The following is a 24,569-nucleotide window of genomic DNA, read 5'->3' as shown; positions in this document are numbered from 1 at the left end:
AAGTTATGTAATGCATGGACATCAAATAGACACAATATGCAGTTTCTCAAAACCAGAAAGGCAAATAGATTACAGAAGATAACAAGATAGTGAAGAGAGGTGAAGAGGGAATTGGGATGTAGAAATTGGGAGCTGAGATGTAAAATTCCCAATGTCTGCCAAGTGGTAGCAAAGAAAATCTTCTCTGCAGCATAAGATCCCCATTTAAAACAGATTAAAGGCATACAGGCAGAACAGACTGCTGAGAAACAAGACTCTTCTAAGGTCTGCACTTAACAAATCCCTTTCACTATGATGTTTAATAAAATTGTATTGTGGTAAAATACTTAATAATAGTAAGAAAGCAATCTTCCTACCTTGAATGTATTCAGCTGCTGATTTATAGCCTCTGTTTCCATTCCAACAGGACCTTGTGACTCTTCATGTTCTTCAGCTCTCCCAAGCAGAGTGGAAAATTCTTTTAGCTTAGTGTAAAACTCCTCAACACGGCAAATAGTACCCTCCACTTGATCTTCCCTGGCTTTTGCTCTGTCTTTTAGCTTGTTGCACTGTTTATTTAGAGCTTCCAAGTCTCTCTTTATACCAACAAGATCAGGAGAAGCTTCAGCTTCTGTGGCCAGCATAATTTTACAGTTTTTATTAGCATTTTCATTATTCATTATAAGATCCTCCAACTTTTTCATGAAACATTTTATGTCCTCTCTCTGTGACTGCAGTACCTTGAGATCTCTCCCCACTGGAGCCATGCTATCAAGTTCATCATCAAACTCTGCAAACTGAGAGAACATCTCTCGGATGCTGTTTTGGAAATGGCCAATTCCCTGAAGTTTGGTCTCTAGGAATGAGCACCTATCCTCAACCTGCTGCTTCACTGCTGTGTATTCTTGCTCCAAAGATTCAGCTTGGAGTAAGAGGTCAGAAACACCTGCTGAATCAGAAGCTTCTACCACCAGGTCTTGGGCAAGTTTTTTTGCTAAATCAACGTGAGGCTTTAAAGCTTGCAAGGCTTTCTGCTGGGCCTGCATCATTGTCAGGTGTTTGTTACTGAACGACTGAGGTCCAAGCGAGTCATGAGCTTCCAGATGCTCTTTGGCACTTTTAAGCTGTCTTTCAGTTTCCCTGGATGAGTCCTGAAACTCTTTCAGTCTTTGTGCCATATTTTCCAAGCACTCTCTCTTCTTATGTAACTGTTCTGTAACCACTTTCACATTCTGATTCAGCACCTTAGTTTCTTCTTGAACAATTTCTTTATCCATTTGACTTGCATTGAGCAAACTTTCAGCAGAATTATTTAATAGTTCCACCATCCCATGGTGTTTATCCAGGTCCTTCTGCCATGCCCTCACCTGAACAATAGAATCCTCTATTTCAACAGGGTTTATGCCAACTTTCAATTCACACAGGTTACTTTGGCACTTCTCTATCCATGGCTGGAGATTTTCTACATGTTGCTTATATTTGAGGGCTTTCTCCAGACAATCTGCTAATTTATCTTCCCTTTCTTTTACCTTTTTATTCACTTCATCCCAGTTATTCTTAAGTATGGCAATTTGGGATTGTAACTCTGCTTTGTCATCTCCTTGAGTCTTCTGTAAGATACTTTCTCCTTCTGCAACAATTCTTTCATAGGAACTAATGTGATCGGTCATTGTCTTCTTAAAATCTTTCTGTTCTTCAATTAGTGATTGCAAGGCATCAAGTTTGGCTGACACAGGACGAGCCTGGTTCAGTTCTTCTTTCTTTTTGCTCAGCCAGGCCTCAAAGTCCTTAGACATCTGCTGGAACTGATGAGAAGTGGCGTATGCTGACTGAAGCTGCTGAACATGGTTATCTACAAAGGAGAAGGCAGCACAGAGGTTCATTAGCAGAACCTGCTAGTATTCAGTGAAAAAATAAGTAATATTGATTGTATTATGCATAATCAATTTTAAGAAAGCCAGTCCTCAGTATGTGGAGTTTGACTGGCAGACAACCAAGTTTCTTGCAAGGGGCAGACTCATTCCTGTAATACAGAAGGCAGCAGGACATGAATGAAATGAGGTGAGCTTATCCAGTCTGTGTCTACATGGATCCCATTTGAGCAGATTTTGGTTTTAAAAAACACACAATTGTGATTCATGGCACTAGGCAGTGTAAGCACAGGGAATATTAAGTGGTATAACCCAGGAGTGTCTAAGTCATGGCCTACAGGCAATACATCCTCCTAGGGAGATTCTTTGAAGTTCCTCATGACCAGAGGAAATTAAAAACCCAAAACTGAGGCTGCTAGGGAGAACAAAGTATGATATCACTTACAATGTATTACTTGCTCAATTCTGTTGCACAAGGTAAGGAAAGGCTGCAGATTACCAGCCCCTTTCTGTCACAGGTAGTTTTATACAATTACCACTGTGCTTCACTAAGCCATTAACTGGTGTTTGCCTAAAAATTGTTATTTTGGTTTATACTCTGCCCCTATGAAGCTAGTAGCTCAAGGAACAGCATCCTCTTTTGGTCTTCTAATTCAGTGAAGATGCACCTGAAGGAAGACATTACAAAAGCCTTGTTATTTTACTCCAAGAAGTTATCTCCTAAACTATTCATTAGAGATCCCAAGCATAGTTCTTACCTTTTCAAGGCATTGGAATTGTTCTAAATTCTGATGTAAAACTGCTTGGGGGTTTGGACTGGAAAGAGAACTGGCAACAGGCTCAGTTCACCTGTATTACAAACTTTTACCTTCCTTTATGCCTTAATTATTGTTTTTCTTTAAATAAATACTAACCTGATTTTTGCTCGATATCCTTAAATGACTTTAAGATGCCATCTAACTGTCTGGTAAGTTCTGCTTTCAAATACTCTTCCCCAATCAGAGTTGACAGCTCTTCACAAAGAGCTTGTGCTGCATTTATATTCTTCATTTCCTGTTCTATTTCCTCCTTCATTTCTTTAGCAATTTCCAGCTGTTGTTTCACAGCATCAGGTTGTGTACTCACAGCCAGGCTGCTGCTGAGTTTACTATCCAAGGCACTTAGCTTATCAGAGAGACTTCTGAGTAAACTTTGATACTCTGTGCTTTTCACAATGGCTTGGTCAATTCGGTCACATCTCTTCTTCAGCTGGCTGGTTAGACTGTCCCACTTTTGTGCCACAGCTGCCAGTTGTTCTTTTACAATTTCATGTGAGGGTGGATGTTCACCAGGTCTCTCCAGAATCCCCTGCCCAGCCATAGTTAACTGCTCATATTGTGGCTTTCTGGTGTCAAACTCTTTGAGCAGAATCTAGGAAAAAAAGAGAATTTTGAAAAGGATTTATAATGAGAAAAAAAAGGGCTTCTAACAAAAAACCATGTAGAATTTTTTGTAGCTAAGCTCTATTATTAAGTGTATCCAAGTTTAAAAGCCAGTGAAGTAAATGTGCCTTCTACATAAACTGTGTTTTTTCCAAGTATCTACATCAAAGAAACAGAAAAAAATGAGGTGAATTTACACATCATCTAATAGAAATTCAACCAGGATATACAAGTAAACAATGAATTCTGTTAATACTATGGTAATTAAGTAACCACAGCAAGCAAAGTAAGTGCTGTTTAATTTCAAGTAGCGTCTTCTTTCCTAGACAGTTTTGACATTTGTCTTAAGAAAGAACTTCAAAGAAGGTGTATTCTGACATAATATTGCAATGTTTTATTATAGAACAGAGACTATTTGGCTAATTCACAAAATGACTGAATGTGTAGTGTAAGACGTTTTAAGTTTATATCACTGGTTCTCAGTTGTTTTTTTGGGTTTGTTTTTTTTTGACAGTAAGTCACAGTGCTTGCAAAAGAAGGGAAAAATATAATGGTTTTACTTTACAGAACATTCCAAACCCTTTCTAAGTCAATTAGGTTGAACTTTTAAGGACTGTGGAGTGATACATGATAGTCTTATACCATCTGTCTAGACTTCTGAAGTACTTACAAACCAATATTGAGTCATAGTATTTCACATACTATTAGATCATAGTTCATGTTTCAAATACTTCATTTTAAACAATACTGATACTGATCAACATCTTCTCAACATTTTTCTTTACCTGTTCTGATCCCTTTTCACTCTTATGGTAATTTTTTCTTGTAATTACTGTAGTCAAGTATGATGTAAGCTGATACCTAAAGATAAACAAATCTAATGGCTTATACTAACCACATTCTGCTCTAGATGCAAACTAGCACTTTGCTAATACCAAAAAGGCAGAAGAAACTTAAATCAATCATGTGTGTTGGCACTACTCACCTGAACCTGTTGCTTTTGTGTATTCAGCATATTAGGATCAATTGATAATGGTCCCAGCACACTGACCATTAGCTCCTTTTCTACAAGCCAGTGTTTTAGCTGAGCTTCTGCTGTCTGGAACTGGATCAGGTAATTTGAAGACTCCTCCAGTTTTTGTTGTCTCTCAGATGTAACTTGATTGAGCTCTTTCCATTTGGAATCTAACAATGATAATGTTAACATATTGCATGCATGTTCTAGCAGATGGATTGTGAGACAGCAGACTATATATGAAACATAAACAGAGCTCTCTCATAAGGCTTCATACTGATTAATTCCAGATGCCTTATTGCAGTGACTCTGCAAATAACATTTTTTAAGTCAGATCCATGTACACTTGGATGACAGTCAGCCACGTGTGGAATTTTTAGAGCAATGAATATTGTACATGTAATAAAATTATGCTAGAATATTACTAAATTAAATACGCCCAGATTTAGGCTTTGGTCTCAAATTATATAGAAGGCAAAGGGTTCTACTCAGTTATAACTCAGGTGCCTGATTTAGATAGACAAATATCCCTGCTTATTCCATAATAAAGCCTCATAAGTTTTCAAGGGTGATGAGAAACAGAAAATTAGGCTTCAACTCTGAACAGCCCTCTGAAAAAGCCTAACTCTTTCAAATGTCTGTATCATTCATCTAAAACCATTAACTTAAAACATCTAAATCAGGTACCCAATGATGGGCAATGAGAATACTTCTGCATATAGGTATTTCAAAAGCGCTCTGTGAGCTTAGGTTCACACCTAAGTCTGTGGTCTTTTCCACTATGGTAAGTGGCTTCCAGAGCAGCCTTTGAGTCTTAATCTTGTAACTTCCCCCTTCCCCTCTGTGATACTGTCAGTGCTCGCTCAGTCAGCTCTTATATTTTGCTAACTTTCCCTCTCCCTGATTTTCATCCCTGTTTTTTACAGTTCTGTTTGCTACTCCACAGTCCTCTGCTCATTCTATATTAATCCCCTTTCAACACTACTAAGGGTCTGTTGGAGACCTTACCTGCCACTTGAACTTTTCAGAGTGTCACTTACAAGCAGAACAGACTGTAAACATTCTCAGCTTCAAAATTACTGTTGGTGTAGCAATGGAAATGCCTATCACCATGAAACAAGACTGACATACCATGGTATTCATTTAAAATATGACTAACATAAAAACAATTTTTAAAAGCTCCTGACAATTAGGTGCTGTAATAACTCAAAATCTATTTCCTAAACATGGTAATTTTCTTTATTTTCATTGGCTTCTTAAAAATTTTAGCAACATTTATACAGTTTTAGAAAGCAGCAAAAAAACACCAAACCCACAAAATGCCAAAAGCCACTATTTCATGGGAAAAATACATGCGGAAGACCACTACCAACAACTCAAACCATTTTCTACATGAAATTGGAATCACCTTATTCTGTTATATTTTGCAAAAAGAAAATATATATATATTGCTTGTAACTGGCCAGTGAAGTTTTAGCTGCACAATGTTTGAGAAAGATAAAGCCTCTCAAACAGGGAATCAAGCTCCCTGTGCACTAATACAAATTCAAAGCCCATGAACATCACTGGAATTACTTTAGATCTACATGGAATTGGAGTTATTTTCACAGAATTTAAGAGGTAAGAGGAAACAAGGTATTAAAAATACTTGTTATTGGTAATAAATTTAAAATCTCATAATAAAACAATTTCCAAATCAGTCTGAGCTATAATATAACTTTATTGAAATACCTATTTTATCCAACGTTTGTCTCCACTTAGGTGCCTCAGGAGAGTTAGGGTTCTTCTCCAACAGCTCTGTAACTTTGTCCTTCAGTTCCTGCACTTTATTTGCACTTTGCTTTAATTCAGTTTCAAAAAGCTGAAAATTTAGGTGATAAAATAAATAAATAAGAGACTAAAGAAGAATGGTAAAGTTTGCAGTCCATAATACTGAGATGCAAAAGATGAAAATAAAAAAACTATCTAGCTTGTATATACTACTTTTCTGCTGTGAATCTCAAAATATGTTATATTGACATATGTTGCTAGTCAATTTTTTTAGAAGAGAGAACCTGACTGATATAAACTATATTAATAATTGTTGCTTAATTTGAAAAAGTGACAGAACTAGAAGAATTCAGATAAGTAAGATTCACTATTCACATCATATTCACATATACTTGGAATCTATTTGTGTACAGAAAGCAAACTGACTGGTGCAAAGTACAGCTCACAGCAGAAATAACCCAGCTAGCTCTGACAGAGTGGGGGGTGGTGTGGCCTCATTTACCTCAGTAGAAGTCCTGCTATCAGGACTTCTACTGAGGTAGAAGTTATTTTCATGTAGCTCTCCTAAACCATAGTTTAAACAGAATCGGAGTTTAAGTGTAAACCTAACAGAAGAGAACCTGAGATCTCTAACCTGAGATACTCCAGCAAATCCTAATTAATGCTGCTCTTGCAGACAGAAGTGAATGCTTCTTATTAATTATCCAAAACCCACAAAAAATAAACACTGAACAAACTGTACTTGATTTAGAACTTCTAGTAAAAGGTCCAGTGCATCAGATGACTCTTGCCTGGGCACTCACTCAGTTTTCCAACTACTTGTGAATACTTTTCTGTTGCTACACTGCGGGTTAGATGCTCATGATAGCTTTGCACATTCTCTGTTAAGAAAAAAGAGCTGGTTTTCTTTCACACTTAGTCTGAATTTTATGACTGAATGTTTTCCAAGTCTGAGGAAGTTGGTAGCTGGTCAGGTTAATTTTTAAGGGTGACCCGCCAAATATAAAAGAAACTCAGTTAAAGCTAATTCTGTCTTTGTTTATATACAATCACAAGCAAGAAAAGAATTTTCCCTCTCCATTACATTTCCCTTTCTAGATGAACCTTACAGATGTAAATATTGTCCTTCATTGCTAGGGAAGCATATGTCTCCAATGCTGAAACAGGACAGATGCTCTCTGCTGAATCAGTGGTTTTCTCATATCAATTATAATGGGGGAAGGAGGCTCTTGTGCAGCTATATAACTTAACAAGCATGACAGGGCTGCTGAAGAGAAACACTGCCTTGAAGAGACATAAGCCACTGCAGCTGCAGAGACTGGGAGGTCTGTGGAGCATCAGTGAGCCAGCAGCTGCAGAAACAGCTTTTGGACCCATACAGCCCTTCAGATATTAAAAGTAATCTATTACATACCTCTAAACCACTGAGATTAAAAAGTTTATTGCACAATCAGCATAGCCTCACCTTTTCAAACTGTCCATCAAAATTATCATTTTCTGACCTGAAAAACTCATTTTGTCTGACATAGTGCTCCTTTATTCCACTGACACAGTTTGCCAGATTTGCTCTAAGCCTGACTAATACGCTTAGTAGAACCATTTAAATACTCTCTGTAACATAAAGCTAGACTGAGATATCAGTTATTCCATAGCATCTGCCTAATAACTACAAGAAAAAGTATTTGTTTGAAGGCATAAAGTACCTTATGTTGTTCAACTTGGGCTTTAACTGCTTCACTATCTGTTGGAGCAGCTTCCCATTCTGATGCAGTTTTGTCCATCTTTTGCAACCAATGCATCATTGAGGCTGATTCTTCCTGAATATTTTGCATTTTTGAAAGCATACTTTCTAGTTCTGAAATCTTTTCATTCAATAAAACTCCCAAATCTTCATAGCTGTGATTTACATTAGACATAGCTTGTTGAACAGCTGTCAGTTCTGTAAAAAGAGGTGCATGAGGACTGTGTTAGAAGTTACAAGCCCTTGAAACAATACGGAATGCAGTGAAACAGTACTGAACAGTAGCTAATAGTCCCCTAAATAAGAAGTAAGTGAATATGTTAGAGTTATTTCCAATCCACTCTAAATGTGGCAACACTACATCTGAATGAGCTAATATAAGTTCCTATGTGCAAGAACTTTTAATTTCACAGAGAGCACCATTTCAATACGTGCAAGTGCACAGACATGTTTCAATCTTTCTACCCATTGCTGTTTTAGTATTTTAAGTAACAATTCCATGACCAAAAGTTGAATATATTGGGCTACAGTTCAGCTACTATAAAGCCCTTATATAAAAATTCCTTTCTTTCTATAAAAGTTGGTCACAGTGATACAAATGTATATAAAATGGGTGTCTTTGTATACATATATTTGTGTATACACATGTTGTGAATACTGATAGGTGTTAAAGTTGCAATCCCCATTGAAAGGTATTTCTCAAAAGTCATGTTTTATATTTAAATAGCCATCCCCGTATACATTTATAAAAGTATATATTGATTCAGAAAACAAGGCCAGATTTGGTTGGTTTTCAAAAGAACATAATAAGAAAGGTATTGTTATAATTACTTATAATATCCTGCCCTAGTCAATGTAATTGTCTTATGTAATGGTGATGTGAAATTTCAGTCTAATAATGATTGCTACAACCAGATTTATGTACAGCATTTAAAAAATACTTCCACATTTAATAGTAATTGGCAAGCAACAATTCTTTATCACATGCTGAAATTTTCACTGACCTTTATTTTTCAAGAAATCCTGAGTTCCTGGAGCTCCTCCTTCACCATTTAAAATTGTGCCACCTATGGATCAAAAGAGATGAAGCCTCTTGCTTATCTGAGCCTTTGTCCACCATAACCCCAGCAGTTAATTTCCTCTTCAAAACAGCCTGATCCATAGCTGTCATTGCCACCTCAAGAAGGAAGCTCCAGCCAGCCACTACCATAAGGGCTATGACCTAGGCAGAGGATGTGCACTGTGGGTGGGGTGTGCATGCATGCACTTACAAGGGTGCACATATGTATGGGGTATCAGCAGTCCTACTGCTCACAATTCTGTACCAAAGCCCACTGACCAGGGCCCAAAGGTTTATGCCCTAGCTGTGAGGCCTATTCACATCCACGTTGCTGACAGCACTTCTTTCCTCTCCCCCAAAGGACCCTGTTCCCTACTGAGAACAGGGTTTTACCCAGCTGGGATGGGTGTAGCCTGGTAGAGGACGAGCTGGCAATGCTGTGACTGAGGAGAGCACTAAACATTAAACAGCAAAGAGACCTGGAATGCTTATTGGAAAGACCACAACCAAAGGCACTGCTTACTTAGGGCACCTTTACCCATCAGGGAAGTGGTTGAGATACCATTCCTGGAGGTATTTTAAAAACATGTGTATGTGCTGCTTGGGGACATGGTTTAGTGCTGGACTTGGAAGTACTGAGTTCGTGTTTGGACCTCATGATCTTAAAGGTCTTTTCCAACTTAAAAAGATTCTGGTTTATGTGCATTGTAACTCTGCACAGAAAGCTCTCAAAACTAACTGCATTAATCCCTCCCAATCTTGTCATAAGCAAGACTGAGACATGTGCTCCATGACAGGAATTGCAATGTGGCACTCTTATACCTGAAGTCCATACTCGGAGACAGCCCTACTGATTAACCATAATATCAGAGGCTCTGAAAGCAGAGCTAATGGGCTTTGTAAACTGCAGTCAGACCAAAGAGCAGGGCCACGTGATCACACTGCAGAGAACGGCAGGGAGAATCACTTCCCGCTCTCCTGCACATATGTATTCCCAGAAGAGCAATTAGCAGAGGAAGATTAATGGTTGCCTTGGAAAAGGCTATGCACGGTACCAGCTGGACAGTGAGGACCACATTAGTGGCAGCTGGAGGATGGCAAGAGAAAACAAACCAGATAAGAGAAGTCACAGACCCCAGCCAGAGTCCTGTAGATCTTCACACTCTTTTAGCTGGACTCTGGTATTTATAACTGCAATAAAGTGATGCACAGTACAGCTCTTGTCAAGGAGGGCAAATGTTCTGGTCTGGAGGATTATAACTGCTCTTATGTGATAGCTGTTTAACTATTTTTTCTATCTGTATGCATATGAGTAGAAAAGAGGCAGAGGAATGAGCCCAAATAGATCATAGAAGATTTCAAAATGCAAAATGTTTTTTGAAAGATTTTTATTTAAAGTTTAAAAAAATGGAAAAAAACCAAACCAAACTAAAAAACCCCAACAAAAACAAAACAAAAACCAAACAAACAAAAAAAAACCAAGACCAAAACCAGAGGTTGCTTTACAAAGAGATATAAGAAAGAAAGTGTTCTACTTTTGCTCAGTAGGTATCCTCTGTCAGTCCCCAGTCTCCCAGTCATTTACAGATGACCAATGAAGGCAAACACACTTGAATTTATTTCCAGACCTAGTCAGTTCAAGAACTGACTGAAAATGTGCTTACTGCCATTAAAACACTCCAATGTCCTTGAACTATATCTGGAATAATACTTGGCAGAATTACTGATTTCCGTAAAACAAATTAATATTTAGCACTAGAGTAAAAAAAAAAAATAATGAGAATAGACTAGCAATCTTTAAATTATGATTGCCAGTAGAATTTAGCTGAAGGTCTAGACAGAAAACACATTTTGGCTCAGGAAAATCATGCTGAGATACAAAATTGTTTCCCTTCTGTGCTGTTGTTTCAACTAAAAGACTGACTAATACTAATTATGATATCATGTTAGGATGAGTATATTTACCTAAGCTAATTGTTAAATAAACCATCTCCTCATTACCCTTCTAACAAAAACTCCACAACTCTGCAAACCTTTCTGTGTTTGCTTGGTGTCACAATAGCCTTTTGGCCATTAAATAGGTATCTCTGTGCAGGTAATCAGAGTTTGCAACGCAAGGTTTGTATTTCTGCTGCTTGCAGACTTGATGGAAATATGAAGCCTCCAACACTGATCAGAATAAGTCAATTTCTCATTCTCAGAAGGTTTCTGGGATGAGATGAAGGCCACTGTGAAACTGTCATTTTATTCTATCTGGGAATTACAATAACTCTAGGATATGTTAAACTTTTACATCAGCACACCTTTACATTATTTTGGCAGAGTAACACAATGAGAATGTGTGCTGAATTACTACAGCAGCTAGACAGTTTAAGTAGAATCACAGCAAACAATGGTCAGAAGAGACACAGCTAAATGTTTTCTCACAAGCCATAATATTCAGAATGCTAATCCAAGGGGGAAACAAGATTAATTTTCGTCTTGAAGGTTTTAAAAATTCTTGGAATGTTAGGCTTACCTGATTATACAAAACCATACCTGATTTGGCAACTGCTCTCAGTTTTGCAGGAGAAGTCACAGCAGTGATTAAGTTACACAGCAAAGTTCCTCTGCTATTCATTTTCTGCAGTTCAGGTGCTTTTAATGTCCATTCATCTTTTAAATTCTGGTTATAAAAGATAATAATTTGTTTATTACAAAACTGACTTCAAACTTAAGAGAATTAGTGTACAGAAAGGAACAGCTTTGCTGCTTGGGAATCTGTTGCAAACTTACAAAAGCAAATGGGACTGTAAATGCAGACCCTAGTCCCAATTACTGTGACTGCTTACACCTTAAATTTGTATTTCAGTATTAATAATAGGTACCTTATTTCCCTCAGCCAGATTTCACTTCTACAAAAGCTTACCAATGTATCTTCCAAAGGTTTCTTTAACTCCTCTGTATTCAGAGAGGGCTGTGCTGCTGGAATCCGTTCTGTCGTCTCTTTTATCCATTTCTTTAATGATTCTACAAGGAGCTCAAAAGCATCCATTTGTTTCTGACAAGATGATACATCCTCTTCTCTAGACAATTAAAGACAAAGGAATTGACAGTATTCCTTCTAATAATTAAACCAACAAATATTATTAATCTGATATTACTATTCCTAAATTCAAAGTGTCAAAAAGCAAATTTTATGGATCTAAGAAGAATGTGCAAAACCCAATCTTACTGCAAAGGTAACTTATATGGAATTTCTCCAGTTTCCCTTTACAGCCTGATGCCAAATAGTACTCTAAAGCAATATACACAAGCAGCAATTTATGTCCTATTACAGAAGGGGAGAAGTAGGGTTTTCTTAAAATTGCCAAGAATCCTGTGGATGTCACAAAATTGGAAAAATTACATATCTTTATGGCCTTTTTTAGAGCTCTTGGGCCAGACAGATTAACTAGAAATGCATTTTCAAGTACAATCTTTTCCTTCCAAGAAAAAAATGCTTTATTTACTCTGGTCAACTGCAATATCTTCAGACTATATACAAAAGGATAGCAGTAATCACAACATTCACACTGTGTTATTAGACAAAATGGAAACACTTTGATTATCCAACTTACTTTTCTTTTATTGTCTCCTCTACCTCTTTGAATTTCTTTGACAAAGCATTTACTTTTTCTGATACCAGTGCTTTATCTCCAGGAAGAGCATGGAATGAAAGTTCTTCAAGGAGCTGCTTCAAAACTTCCAGATCCTTCTTGTGTTGGGCCAATTCTACACTAGCTTCCTGCAAAATAGGATTACATTCTTCATATTAGACTTTACCATCTCTTGTTAAAATTAAACTCTTGATTTTAGCTAACCAACCAACCAAAACTTGCCTTGTTTCTTATTCAGTCACTTAGATGAGTTAGACTAAGAACCCACAACACACACAAATTGAATGCTAGAGTACCTGCATGTACTGAGACACTTCGCTAACATCCTTTCTTGGTGCCTCCGTTTCACTTAGAGCCTGGTTTTTCTCATCTAAAAATGATTGAAGTTTTGTTGAAAGACCTTCAAATAACTCCACTTTAGTCTTCAATTCCTCCATCTTCATAAGCTTCTCTCTATGCTTGTTACTTGCTTCAGAAAACCGTCCTGCAAGCTCACTCATTTTAGCTTGCAGTGTGGATGCAGTGGATGGATCTGCTGTTTCCATGAACTTCTTCACTTTTTCATTCATAGTGTTTATACTGCTTTGGCGACCTGCAATGTCTTGTTCTAGCATCTGAAACATACAAGAACTACTTTGTATTACTTGCAATTAAATTTTAACAAGTGAAATTCATCGACCATATAAAGCAACAAACCACTACAGCTAGACCATCAGTGTAATCTATTTCAGCTACAAAAATCCTTATGAGCAATTTCACTTCACACAACAGTCCTCTTTAGTAAGTATTTAGAATCCATAAAAGGTGCCAACCTAAGATTTTAATTATTTCTTTAAATCTGAACTATCAAACAACTGTTTCTTTTTCCAAAGAATGCTACTTACAATGCTTTTACTAATAATGTCCTGAATAGCAGCAGAATTCAAAGGCACTTGATCTTGTTCTTTAAGGCTCTTTTCAACTCCTTCCATCCAATCAAGCATTTCATCCAAACCATCCTGCACACTCAGGGATCGTGTCAGAGTTACTTGAAGCTTCTCATTCCTTTCATTCACAGATTTGGATAAATTGTCATATCTTTCCACGATATCATCTGATAAAGAGAAGACATATTTCAATTTCTTCTTCTAGCCAAACTAAGCTTTTAGCTTACTTCACCAGCACTCGCCAGTTGAGTCAAAAATTTCTACATTAGAATAAAGTCAGCTTTAGTCAGTAAAAATATGGAAGCAAAGATCAACAACTTCAAACAGAGCCAAGAAACACATCAGAAGGGAAATGAGGGAGTAGCATACAGCTGTAGTTCCCAGTGTTAGAAACTGGTTTCCATGTAGCTCTAGCTTACGACAGCTCTTGACTGTTCCCAAGATATAAAACAGTAGAGTATTGACAGGTCTTCTACAATTATGTCTCTTATGTTACTGTGATATCTGAGAGGTTCTTCCAGATGGTTCTTCATTACACATCCAACACTTTCAAAATAACTCTCGAAAGCTACAAGTTCCATTTACCACCCGTAGAGTTTTATCATCAACTCCAAAAAGTCAAGCCACCATTGTTCTATTTTGTTGTTCTGCAAGTTACTTATTAAGAAATAGCTGGGTGATACACAGAGAGCATCTTCAAACTTCTGACAGTGACAGGTGAATGTCATGCTGTGCTACTTCTCACAACTGACAGAAAAGAGTATTAGGTGTAGGTGGTAAGGTTTTGGTGGTTGGTAAAGGTTTGTTAGTAAGAAGTTTTTTTGGCTCATGTGAGAGGAGGTCAAGGGCTGAACCCACTGAAGATGGTTCCAGCCAACTCCAGCTGACCCACCACAGGGCACAGCTGAGCTCCTCAGCCAAACTGGTGGTGCCACTGGAAAAATGCATTTAAGAAAAGGGAAAATACTGCATGGGACTGAGAAAGTATGAAAACAGCCCCGCAGACATGAAGGTCAGAGAAGAAAGAGGGATGGCTCCAGGTGCTGGAGCAGAGATTCCCCCGAAGCCTGTGGAGGATAGAGGGGCAGATAACCACACTGCAGCACATAGATGACCCAGGCTAGAGGAAGTGGATATTTCCTGAAGGAAATGCAGCCTACATCCACACTGGAACAATATTAGCCTGAAAGATTTAGGAAGTAGGAGGAAGCAGCAGCAGAGAAATTACAGACTGCCCACAAGCACCCATTTCCCATCCACACTGCACTGTTTGGCAGGGAGGGAGGGGGACTAGCTGGGAAGGAAGGAGTGATAGTAAGCCTGGAAAAAAGAGTGGGGTGGAGGATAATGTTGCTGTAGTTTGTCTTTGTTTTGCATTTCCCAAACTTGTTTTATTTGGCAATAAATGAAAGTCAATTTTTGCCAAGTCAAGTCTATTTTGCCCATGACAGTAAAAAGTGAGTGATCACCCCATCTTTACATCAACCTGTGGGCTTTTCTATCTTAATTTTTACCCCATCCACTTGAGCAAGGGGAGTCAGAGAGAGGGTGGGTGGGCACCTGGCAGCCTACCAAAGTCAACCCTTTCCTAGGCAGTTTCATAAAGTTAAAAGAAAGTAATTCCTAAGTTAAGCAAACTTCAAATAACTGCTTGTAAACAGGCTCCTTGGAGTCATTTTTCTCTTGAGAATTTATGATCTTCAGCAAATCATTACCTCTGCTTGGCAATCCCTATTTCTGTAAAAAGAAAAAAATGAAATGACAGTGAAAAGCATATGAAGGAGAAGAGGGACAAACAATAAAATTGGTGTGTTGTAATGACTTCTGACTCAACAAAACATGGACTCGAACAGTGACATAAGAATATGGAAGATCTGTAATTTTTCTCTTCCAGAACCTTCATGCAAACACAAGTGATAAAAAAGAGGCAATAACAAAAGAAAATGTTTTACCCAATGTTTTCTGAATCTCATCTTTGTCTGGTGTCAACTCTCCCCTTGTGTCCAATAACACTTCAGCAGCTTTTTTCAGTTTTTCTACAGCAATTTGGTGGTTAGACACTTGTCCCTGAAGAACCTGTAAAATTCCACTATTATCAGTTATGCTTTTCAGTACAGTTGATATAAGCAAGACTTGTGATATGTCACAGAACCTAAACATAGTACTGGGAATAAACTAACTCAATTTATGACCTCTCCTTAAGAAAAATCCTGACCAGTGGCTATGGCTGCTGTTAACCTTCTGGCCCTTGTTTTAGTTCATGCACCATCTTTTTTACCTTATGCTTTACAATACTTGTCTGACCCAATTTATTTCTTGCATGTAACTTCAAATGTGTCTTTTGATTAATTGTTTCTAAAGACCCGTTGTACAGACTATTATAAACACATTTTTCCACTCAGCATCTAAGAACAATTCAGGGGGAAAAGCATACAATCAACAGCAGCAGTTACACATTCACCAGCAGTGATATTGACAAAGGATCAGGCTGATATTGTAGCACAAACAGGAATAGCTTGAAACAAGATGATTGCCTTCACAGTCAGGAACCCCCAAAGCAACGTGGCTGAATTTTGCCTAGGTTTGTCCATCTAACCAAGGAACACATGTTCAGAGACTAGCCCAGCCATGATTTTCGCCAGTCAATAAAAACAGTAAGGCTGAATCAATTTCTAGTGGTTTTATCTCTCTAGTGTGTAAGAGTACTTTAGGGTAAATAATCTTTAAATTATTTCAGGCTTCTGTGCTAGTGTTTGTTTTGATTCACTTGAAACTTACACAAGTCTAAAATGAAGGGACATCTCATTTATTTTTTTAATATTCATTGATACTTAATGAATATATGAATGAAAAGGTAATCCTATGTGCCCTGCCAGCACAAAAAAAGTCTTGTCAGTGCATTCAGCACTGGTACCCAGAGCATAAGTGTGTGCCAGAGCACAGTACATCATCTTGCTGCCCCATTTGACACAATGAGTCTCCAAGAGATCTGAAGAGGCTTAGGCTAGCACTTGTGCAGAAGAAAGAAAGAAAGAAAGAAAGAAAGAAAGAAAGAAAGAAAAAGATGTACCAGAAAACCTTGTATGCTAACAGAAGGCAAGCAAGTTGATGCCAGAGGCAGTGAAGAATATTCTGAAGAACAGTTAATCCCCATAAAATGATTAGAGCTCACCATGCTGCCAAGGTCTGTGTCTAGCTGGATTATCAGCTGCATGTGTTGACTACAAGGGACAGCTTTAACTTGCAACACCTGACTTCCTCAAAATACTCTTTGTTTTGCTTTCATTAATTGGCTTGCTTTCTTCAGCCTCCTGTTTTTTCTCTTCCTTTGAATCTTTTGACATTTTGTACCCTCTCCCTTCTTCCCAACTCATAGCCATTGAGTGCTCTTTTGTGTGGCAAGTAATCCATGTAGACATTTCATAAAAAGAACCCTAGTACTCACTCCTTTTGTATTACATCCATGAAAATTTGCATTATAGAGAATATAATTCATTTTGGCATAAGGAACAAAATGTTTAAATGAAACTTCAAATTGTAATTGGTTTTATTCCTACTCCTTTAGTGCTTGGAAGCACAAATGTACCTAAACATTCAATTGTTAGGAGTTCACAATTTACACCTTTAATTTTGTCTTAAACACAGCTGTGATTTGTCTCCTTCTGCTGTCATGCACCACAGTGCTGGGCATTTCCAGTGGCCAATTTGAAAGACACCATAGATAAAGGTAACTACGCTCTGGCTGATGTGAGGGAAATGGTTAAAGCATGTACTTTCCAAAAGCCATTGACTATGATTTTTCAATAGGAAATGTCTGACCTGCACTGATACTTCACCAAGCACAGACAAAACAGTGAGGAAGTGCTTGACCATCGTTTTGCTCTCTGAAAAACAAATAGTCTTGCATTTTTATAGTATAGGTGACTGAATGTGTTTATGAAAATATACCAGTCAGTTCAAAGATGAAGACTGTATGAAACTTTGTATTACTCACCATATACTTGGCTTCCTAAAGCCTTCTCCAAACCTACACGTTATACAGATGTCCAGAGTTTTATTTTCACAAGCTCTATCACTAACTTGTCTTGCCTATACTAGGATTTACATAAAGTCATGAATTACATCCTCAGTGGCAAAAAACAAAAAAAAAAACCCACTATTTTTCTGTGCAACACAAATTATGTTAATTCACTCTCTGCAGGGTATATAGCACTGGGTGAAACTGAAACAGGCAGACAGACTACTCACATCACACTGTTTACCTGGTATGACCCCTTTCATAATGAAGTAACACACAAATGTGAACAGAAAAAAAGAATCAAGAGTCACAGACAACAATCAAATGGACTTCTCTTGTGGAACTCTATCCAAGCCTTATTCTGATAGCAAACCATAATCACTAATCTTTCTTAGTTCAAAAGCTTTCCAGATTTCACCCTATCATTTGCTAAGAGATATAAAACACATCTTGCTTTCACCACTGTTAATGGCATCTTGGTACCCCATTTTTTTTTCACCCAGTGCTTTTCAGATATTGCTCTGGACATGCACATTTCAGAACCATAGAAGCTGCATGCCCCCATGCAAGGCAGGAATTTGGCCTGCAGCCACTTGGATTATATTAAATCATCCTGTTTTTTCCAGACAAAAAGCAGTTCCTTTTAGAACAAAAGTGCTGCTGCATTTTAAAGCTTTTCACCTTGGTTTCTTCAAGTTGTCTTTGGAGATTTTTGGGATCCACTGCAATTGGCTCTGATAGTTGTTTATTCACAGCTATTTCAGAGGCCTGGAGACCTGACAGAAGTCCAGATGAGGCATCTTCATAATGCTGGTATTTATCCACCAGATCTTTAAGGTTATTTCCAAGGATGCTACACTAAAAGAGTAAAAAATGAAACATGCAAATATGCAGGTATTAACTGCGTGCTGCATTTCATACCGATCTCAAAGTTATACATTCCTTCCTGTAATACTGCATTCATTTTTTCCTGCCATCATTTCACTGTCTAACTGATTTCTGAACTAAAACATGACAGCTGGACAGGCTATGCAGATGTTATTAGTTTGTGCTCCTAAAGGGTGATTTAGGATTAAATCACTGATGCAGGTGGGAAACTGGAATCTTACTTGCTGTACTAGAATAGGGAAAACATCAGGAATAATGTTTGATTCAGTGATATAAAGATTCTTTATCAGAACTCTGGTACCAAAAATGTAGAAAGCAAGTGGAAAGTAGAAATGTAGAAAGACACCAGAAGCAAGAATTTTTTTTATAAATCAGGAAAGATATGTATGCTCATACAAATACAGACAGTGGAGAACTGTTTTCATAACTACCTTATCTGCATAGTGAATCCAAAGTGATATGGCTTGGTATTGGACACATGCTTTGTTTTATTCACTTAAAAATGTCATCTGAACAAGATCCTATTAGTCCTATATGTTAGCATGCCCCAAAATGTTTAAAGTGAATTGTCACATTAAAAAGTCAATGAAACTCTTTCAGACTTTCTGGAGATGATTTCACAAGCAAAATCTGATTGTACCAAGTCATAATATTTATAAACAGTTACATTAAATATTTATATTCTGAACCTTCGAGAGACTGTATTTAATATTCACAAATGGTACTTGGTCTCCATCTGGTGGGCAGACATAGAACATGCTTATTTATGTAACCAATTAACCAAGAACTGACTTTAGGATTCCTTCAACATACAAGCCTATAAAATCATGCCTCACACATGTGCAAATACACATATATAAAAGTAAAAGCAATCTAAGTATTTATTAAAAGCAAGAAACTTTTAAAAAAGGCAAAAAAGGTTACTACCAATTCATTTACGAATTCAAAATTTTTCATTTTCTTGGAAAATCTCACTAAATATGGACAATCTCACTTTTTAGAATTGTCCTTGAAGACACAAAAGGTCTGCCTTGTTCTGCATATTTATTGTCAAATATTTAAAGCATGTCTCTTATAACCCTGCTAATATAGAAAGGATAGAATTTGGAAAATTGACAAATCGAGCTGCTGGCATGGGAATTTTACGTGCATAAAAATAAGCTCTGAAAATTTTGCTATGAAATATTTACATTCATACTCAAAGTAATTCAATAAACCAATTGGAGAAATCTAACATGTCAATAGTGTTGTCAGTTTAGCTGCCCTATTCATTCCAGTTAAACAGGAAAAGGAAAATGTGCTTCTGTAAATGAGCAGCTGTCTTGACAAACTGAGAAAACAAGTTTTACACTACTTTTTACCACATAATCAAATACATGTCTTTATAGAATTTACATTTCTGAACATGAAAACCTTGAAGAGAGAAACATTTCCAGATAAAGATGGCCACTGTTGCAGACCAACACTGCACCAGTGGACATTGAAGCTCTACTAAAGAGTTTCAACCTATGATCTTAGAGAAATGAAATAGCACACTCAAAGGCTACTGACAGCAACTCTCTCTTCAATGGTTCAATTAATAATTAACTCAAAAGTTCACAGCTCTGGAATATTATCAATATTGAAGAACAGTTGTCTTTCTTTAAAACAGCTGGAAATTGGCATGTGAGACTAGTTGGTGATGTTTGTCTAGTTCTATCAGTTAGATTCCATATGTGAACCAGGCACAGAAAGCTAGATTATCTTCTCTCTCTAAGGTACATGGAGGATTTTGCACTGCTAATTACTCATTAGTTAGACACTAATCTGATATTGTTAAGGATAAAATGTTTTCTTGGCAGAGCAGTGGAAAAATAATTGCTGTCCTTAAATCACTAAGTTGTTTCAGGCCTAGTGCTGACAACAAAGGTCACATCAGGACAAACCATTTCACGATACAAATTAAAATTAAAATTTTACATGCTATATTTGGCATAGTCTCTCTCTTTTTACACTCCTTTTATTAGTAGGGAGCCAAGTAAATAAACAGATGTGTGAAATATTGCAAGTGACATAAAGTAACAATATACATCTGAAAGTATTACAATTTCTTTCCACCTCAAAACATTACTCAAGGCATTCTGAGCTGCCACAACCTCAGAGGCTGTTTAAGGCTGGAAAGAACAATGAACTCTGGTCTCATTTCATCCTTATAACACAAAGTAGAAAGTATCATTCATTCAGACCTTTAATAGTCTGACACTTGACTAAAGTAGATCTTCTAGAAAAGCATCCTGTTCTGTTATCCAACTTCGAGAAACAAAGAACTTACAACTTCTCATGGTGTTTGTTTTATCAACTAGCTTCTGCCTACACAAATTTCTAAATCAATCACAGCAGTCATTCCTTTCAGTATAAATAAAATTTACCTTGGTATAGAGAGATTTGAAGCGATCTGAAGCTCTGTCCAGTTTGTTTTGCACTTCAGCATGCGTAGCCGAAGTATCAATGCCATCTTTGTCAACCTTCACACCGTCTCTTTTGCTACATGACCTTGCAGCATCCAAAACTCTTTGTCCAGAAATCGTAATATAGCGTAAATCACCTTTGTGAGATATAACATCTTCTGAGAAACTCTTCTGCCTTTTCAGTTTGACCATAATACCACTGAAGTCAGAAGCCCCTGCCTCCAAATTGTCGAGTTCTTGCTCTGCCTGTTGCAGCCACGTTTCAAATTCACTATAGTCTGCATCGAATTTCTCCAATTCTTCCCTTAGAGAATGGGTCAATTTCATTTTTCGTTCTGATTCAGCCAAAGCAGTCTCATACTGAGCCTTCAGCTCTTTCATGTTCCTTTGCATCTTGTCTTTTTCTTCAGGAGTAAGGTAATGTCCTTGCTTCTCAAGCAGTGCTTGAGCAGACTGAGTTGCTACTATGATAGCTTGCTGCTGTGAAATAATTTTCTCATGTTGAGCCTACAAATAAAAGAATAAATTACAACCAGCACCCTCTCACATGGTTCCTTAGCAAAGGATATGTAAAACAATCAAAATTATAAAAGGCTTTTCTTATTTTAATTTTGTTTATTATGAACCCCACATTTTTTCAGTAATTTAAGTGAAAGTGTGACTCCTGGTCACCATATTTCTGTGCAGTTAACAAAATTTTACAAAACATTCAATGGTAATTTTTTCCAGATGTACAGGCCATGACCATATGGAAATATTCATGTATCACTGCAACTCAGCAATACCTGGATGCATATATCACACAGACATTTTACCCTGTAATTCCAAAACACAACTCTGTAGAGCAAAACTAGACATTATCAATCTCTAACTTTTTTCCTAACAAAATTAATTTGCTTATTGCTTAGCATTTATGGTATTGTACTTAGTGTAATCAAAATGTTCCTAATTCTCTGTCTCAAAATGGGATTTAACAAATAAAACATTCAAAAGTAGGGAACTTTCCAAATCAAATGTCTCTATGTCCCATTACTTATATTGTAGTTACCATTACAGACAAGCAGACCTAAAGGAATAAAAGCATCAAACATACATTTCTTCTTACACTCAGTGAACAAAAATTATTACTTGGATTTTGAAATTGCATTTTTCAAAATCAAGAGCCATGATTCTTATTAAATATAGTTATTTATAAAACAGGTCCAGTGTAAGTCCACTTGACATTAAAAATCAAGACATAGTCTGCACTTTCAAATTTTTCAATCCCATAAAAATACTTAAGTCCAGGAACTAGTACTATATTCCAAATGAAATACATATTTTAAATATATTCATTCAAAAATTCTTCATTCTTGAAGGTCTCCAATGAAAAATAGCTATGTAAAATAAACAGTATGTTTTTCTTCCATGACTGGAGTGTCCAATTATTCTGTAGGCACTAGGTGCAGAAATTAACTGTCAAAAAAATAGAAGTAAAAATATCATGTACACAAAATCCAATAATCTTATTTTCTTAGGTTGCTTTTGAGATCTTGGTTTTTGGTTTTTTTTAAATAAAAAATGAAATCCAAAATAGTATCAGCTACAAGGATAATAATTTTCTTTAAGGTGTCAATCAACTCACACCTAAAGGTTCTTGGTTTCTCAGCCGTAAGTCAGCAAAGAAAACTAAACTCTTATTATTTTAAATGCTTCCAACTTACCAGGGAAATCTATTTTTAAAACGCTCTCCCGTAATTTTAATGTAACTCACTCTTCTGAAGCCTTGAAAGACTGCCTTGCCCATGTGTTAAAGTCGTAGGAAATAAAAACTATCATTTCAGTAAACTATTATTTGCAGCAATTTGCAATCTGTAGTCACAGGGGATTAAAAGGGGATGAATCATCTGGGTATCACAAAGATTTTTTTAAAAGTCACATAAAGAGTATGAATTTATATTGCTACTTTTTGCATTTTATTTGCCTGCACCAATTTTCTCACTACAAAAAATAACAGACTCACCACAAAGATTTTTTACATTTACCTTGCAGAAAGTGTCCCTTCTCTTATTTTGCAGGAAACAACTACAGTAATAGTAAAAAAGTGACAAATGTGCAATACATTCTAACTGCTGAAATTCCTAGCACTGTGTATCACTATCTTCCTAGTACTTGCTCCAAAGGCTATGAGAGACAGGATGAGATTGAGTTCACTTATGTTGAATAAGGAGTGATATACCTAAATGTTGAACAAACCCAATAACAATACCTTGACTTTCTGGTACTGCTGGTTCAAATTATCATCTACGCTTTTCACTAGTCCATCCACCCGAGTTTCAATGTCTTGCTGCATTTCCAGCAGATTCCCATTGACATCATCCTCTTCGCCTTCCAAAACTTTCACATCTCCTTCTTCAAAGTGTGTTCCATTCTGTTCTATCACTTGCTTAAATTTCCGGCCATGCTCCGCTTCTTTATCCACATTTGATAACCAATCCAAAAGATTTTCTATTGTATTTTTACTTTCTTCCAGCTGTTCTATGGCTGCAACCTACATTGAAATTTAACAGTTTCAATTTAGAAATCTTCTTTAAAGATCATAAAATATCAAATAAATATACAAATAAACCATTTAAAATGCATTGACATCAAAGAAAATTTTTTATTAATATAGAGGTTGCTGTTTATTTTATAAGAGAATAAACCAACAGTTCATTAGTTACCCAGATGAAATATACTATTAACCTCTCCACACTTTATCAATATGTAGTGGGTTTGCTTGGCCAGGTTTTGGAATCAGGGGGGCTGCAGGGGTGGCTTCTCTGACAAGGTGCAGGAGCTTTCTTTGTGTCCAACACACCCAAAGCCAATCAGCTCCAGCATGGACCCACCACTGGCTAAGGCCAAACCCATCAGCAATGGTGGTAGTAACTTTGGGATCACATAGTAAAAGAGTAAAAAAAAAAGCATTAAAAACAGCAGCCTGAAAAGAGGGGTGAGAACATGTGGGAGGAACAGCTCTGCAAACCCCAAGGTCAGTGCAGAAGGAGGGGCAGGAGGTGCTCCAGGTGCAGAGCTGAGATTCCCCTGCAGCCCCTGTGCAGCCCATGGTGAAGCAGCTGTGCCCCTGCAGCCCAAGGAGGGCCATGGGGATGCAGGGATCCACCTGCAGCACTGGGAAGACCCCACTCCAATGCACATGGATGACCTAAGGAAGCTGTGACCCTGTGGGAAGCCCACAGCAGGCTTGTGGCACAACTTGTGACCCTATGCTGTCATTCCACATACTGGAACAGTGTGCTGAAGGACTGCACCCCATGGAAGGGACCCTGCTGGAGCCCTTGGAAAGGACTCCCATTGGAGAAGTTCATGAAGGATTGTCTTCTCTGTGAGGGACCCCACACTGGAGCACAGCAAGAGTGTGGGGTGTCCTCGCCTTGAGGAGGAAGGAGTGGCAGAGACAATGTGTGATGGACTGACCACAACCCACTTTCCCCAACTCCCTGGTGCCAGTGGTGGGAATGAGGGAGGGAACTCCAGAGTTAAGCTCAGGAACACGGGAGAGGTGGAGGGAAGATATCTTTAAGATTTTGTTTTTATTTCTCATTATCCTATTCTGATTTGATTGCTAATACATTAATTTCCCCATGTCAAGCCTGTTCTGCCCGTGACAGCCGCTGTGAGTGATGTCTCCCTGCCCTTCTCTCAGCCCACAAGACTTTCATTAAATTTTCTCTCCCCTGTCCAGCTGAGGAAGGAATTGATGGAATGGCTTTTTGGCATCCAGACAAGGTCAACCCACCACACAACAGTAAG

At 37.5% G+C, this 24,569-nt stretch overlaps 1 protein-coding gene across 9 annotated transcripts in view; it reads right to left on the bottom strand.

The window, feature by feature from the left end:
• Positions 1 to 24,569, bottom strand: part of DST (dystonin) — a 291,855-nt gene that overhangs the window by 76,459 nt on the left and 190,827 nt on the right. For all 9 annotated transcript variants that reach the window (XM_039726401.1, XM_039726416.1, XM_039726446.1 and 6 more), the window contains 15 exons: positions 23,023 to 23,304; positions 20,736 to 21,281; positions 18,121 to 18,297; positions 15,374 to 15,497; positions 13,380 to 13,588; positions 12,792 to 13,109; positions 12,457 to 12,623; positions 11,766 to 11,922; positions 11,396 to 11,522; positions 8,802 to 8,864; positions 7,760 to 7,995; positions 6,018 to 6,147; positions 4,257 to 4,456; positions 2,765 to 3,260; positions 357 to 1,831 (listed from right to left, as the gene is read on the bottom strand). In XM_039726401.1, coding sequence (XP_039582335.1) covers positions 357 to 1,831; positions 2,765 to 3,260; positions 4,257 to 4,456; positions 6,018 to 6,147; positions 7,760 to 7,995; positions 8,802 to 8,864; positions 11,396 to 11,522; positions 11,766 to 11,922; positions 12,457 to 12,623; positions 12,792 to 13,109; positions 13,380 to 13,588; positions 15,374 to 15,497; positions 18,121 to 18,297; positions 20,736 to 21,281; positions 23,023 to 23,304 — 4,707 coding nt within the window. The remainder of the gene's footprint in view (positions 1 to 356; positions 1,832 to 2,764; positions 3,261 to 4,256; positions 4,457 to 6,017; positions 6,148 to 7,759; positions 7,996 to 8,801; positions 8,865 to 11,395; positions 11,523 to 11,765; positions 11,923 to 12,456; positions 12,624 to 12,791; positions 13,110 to 13,379; positions 13,589 to 15,373; positions 15,498 to 18,120; positions 18,298 to 20,735; positions 21,282 to 23,022; positions 23,305 to 24,569) is intronic.

This window comes from Passer montanus, unplaced genomic scaffold (assembly GCF_014805655.1).
Source record: "Passer montanus isolate IOZ18808 unplaced genomic scaffold, ASM1480565v1 scaffold11, whole genome shotgun sequence".
Classification (NCBI taxonomy): domain Eukaryota; kingdom Metazoa; phylum Chordata; class Aves; order Passeriformes; family Passeridae; genus Passer; species Passer montanus.
This window is presented reverse-complemented; position numbering and strand designations above follow the sequence as displayed.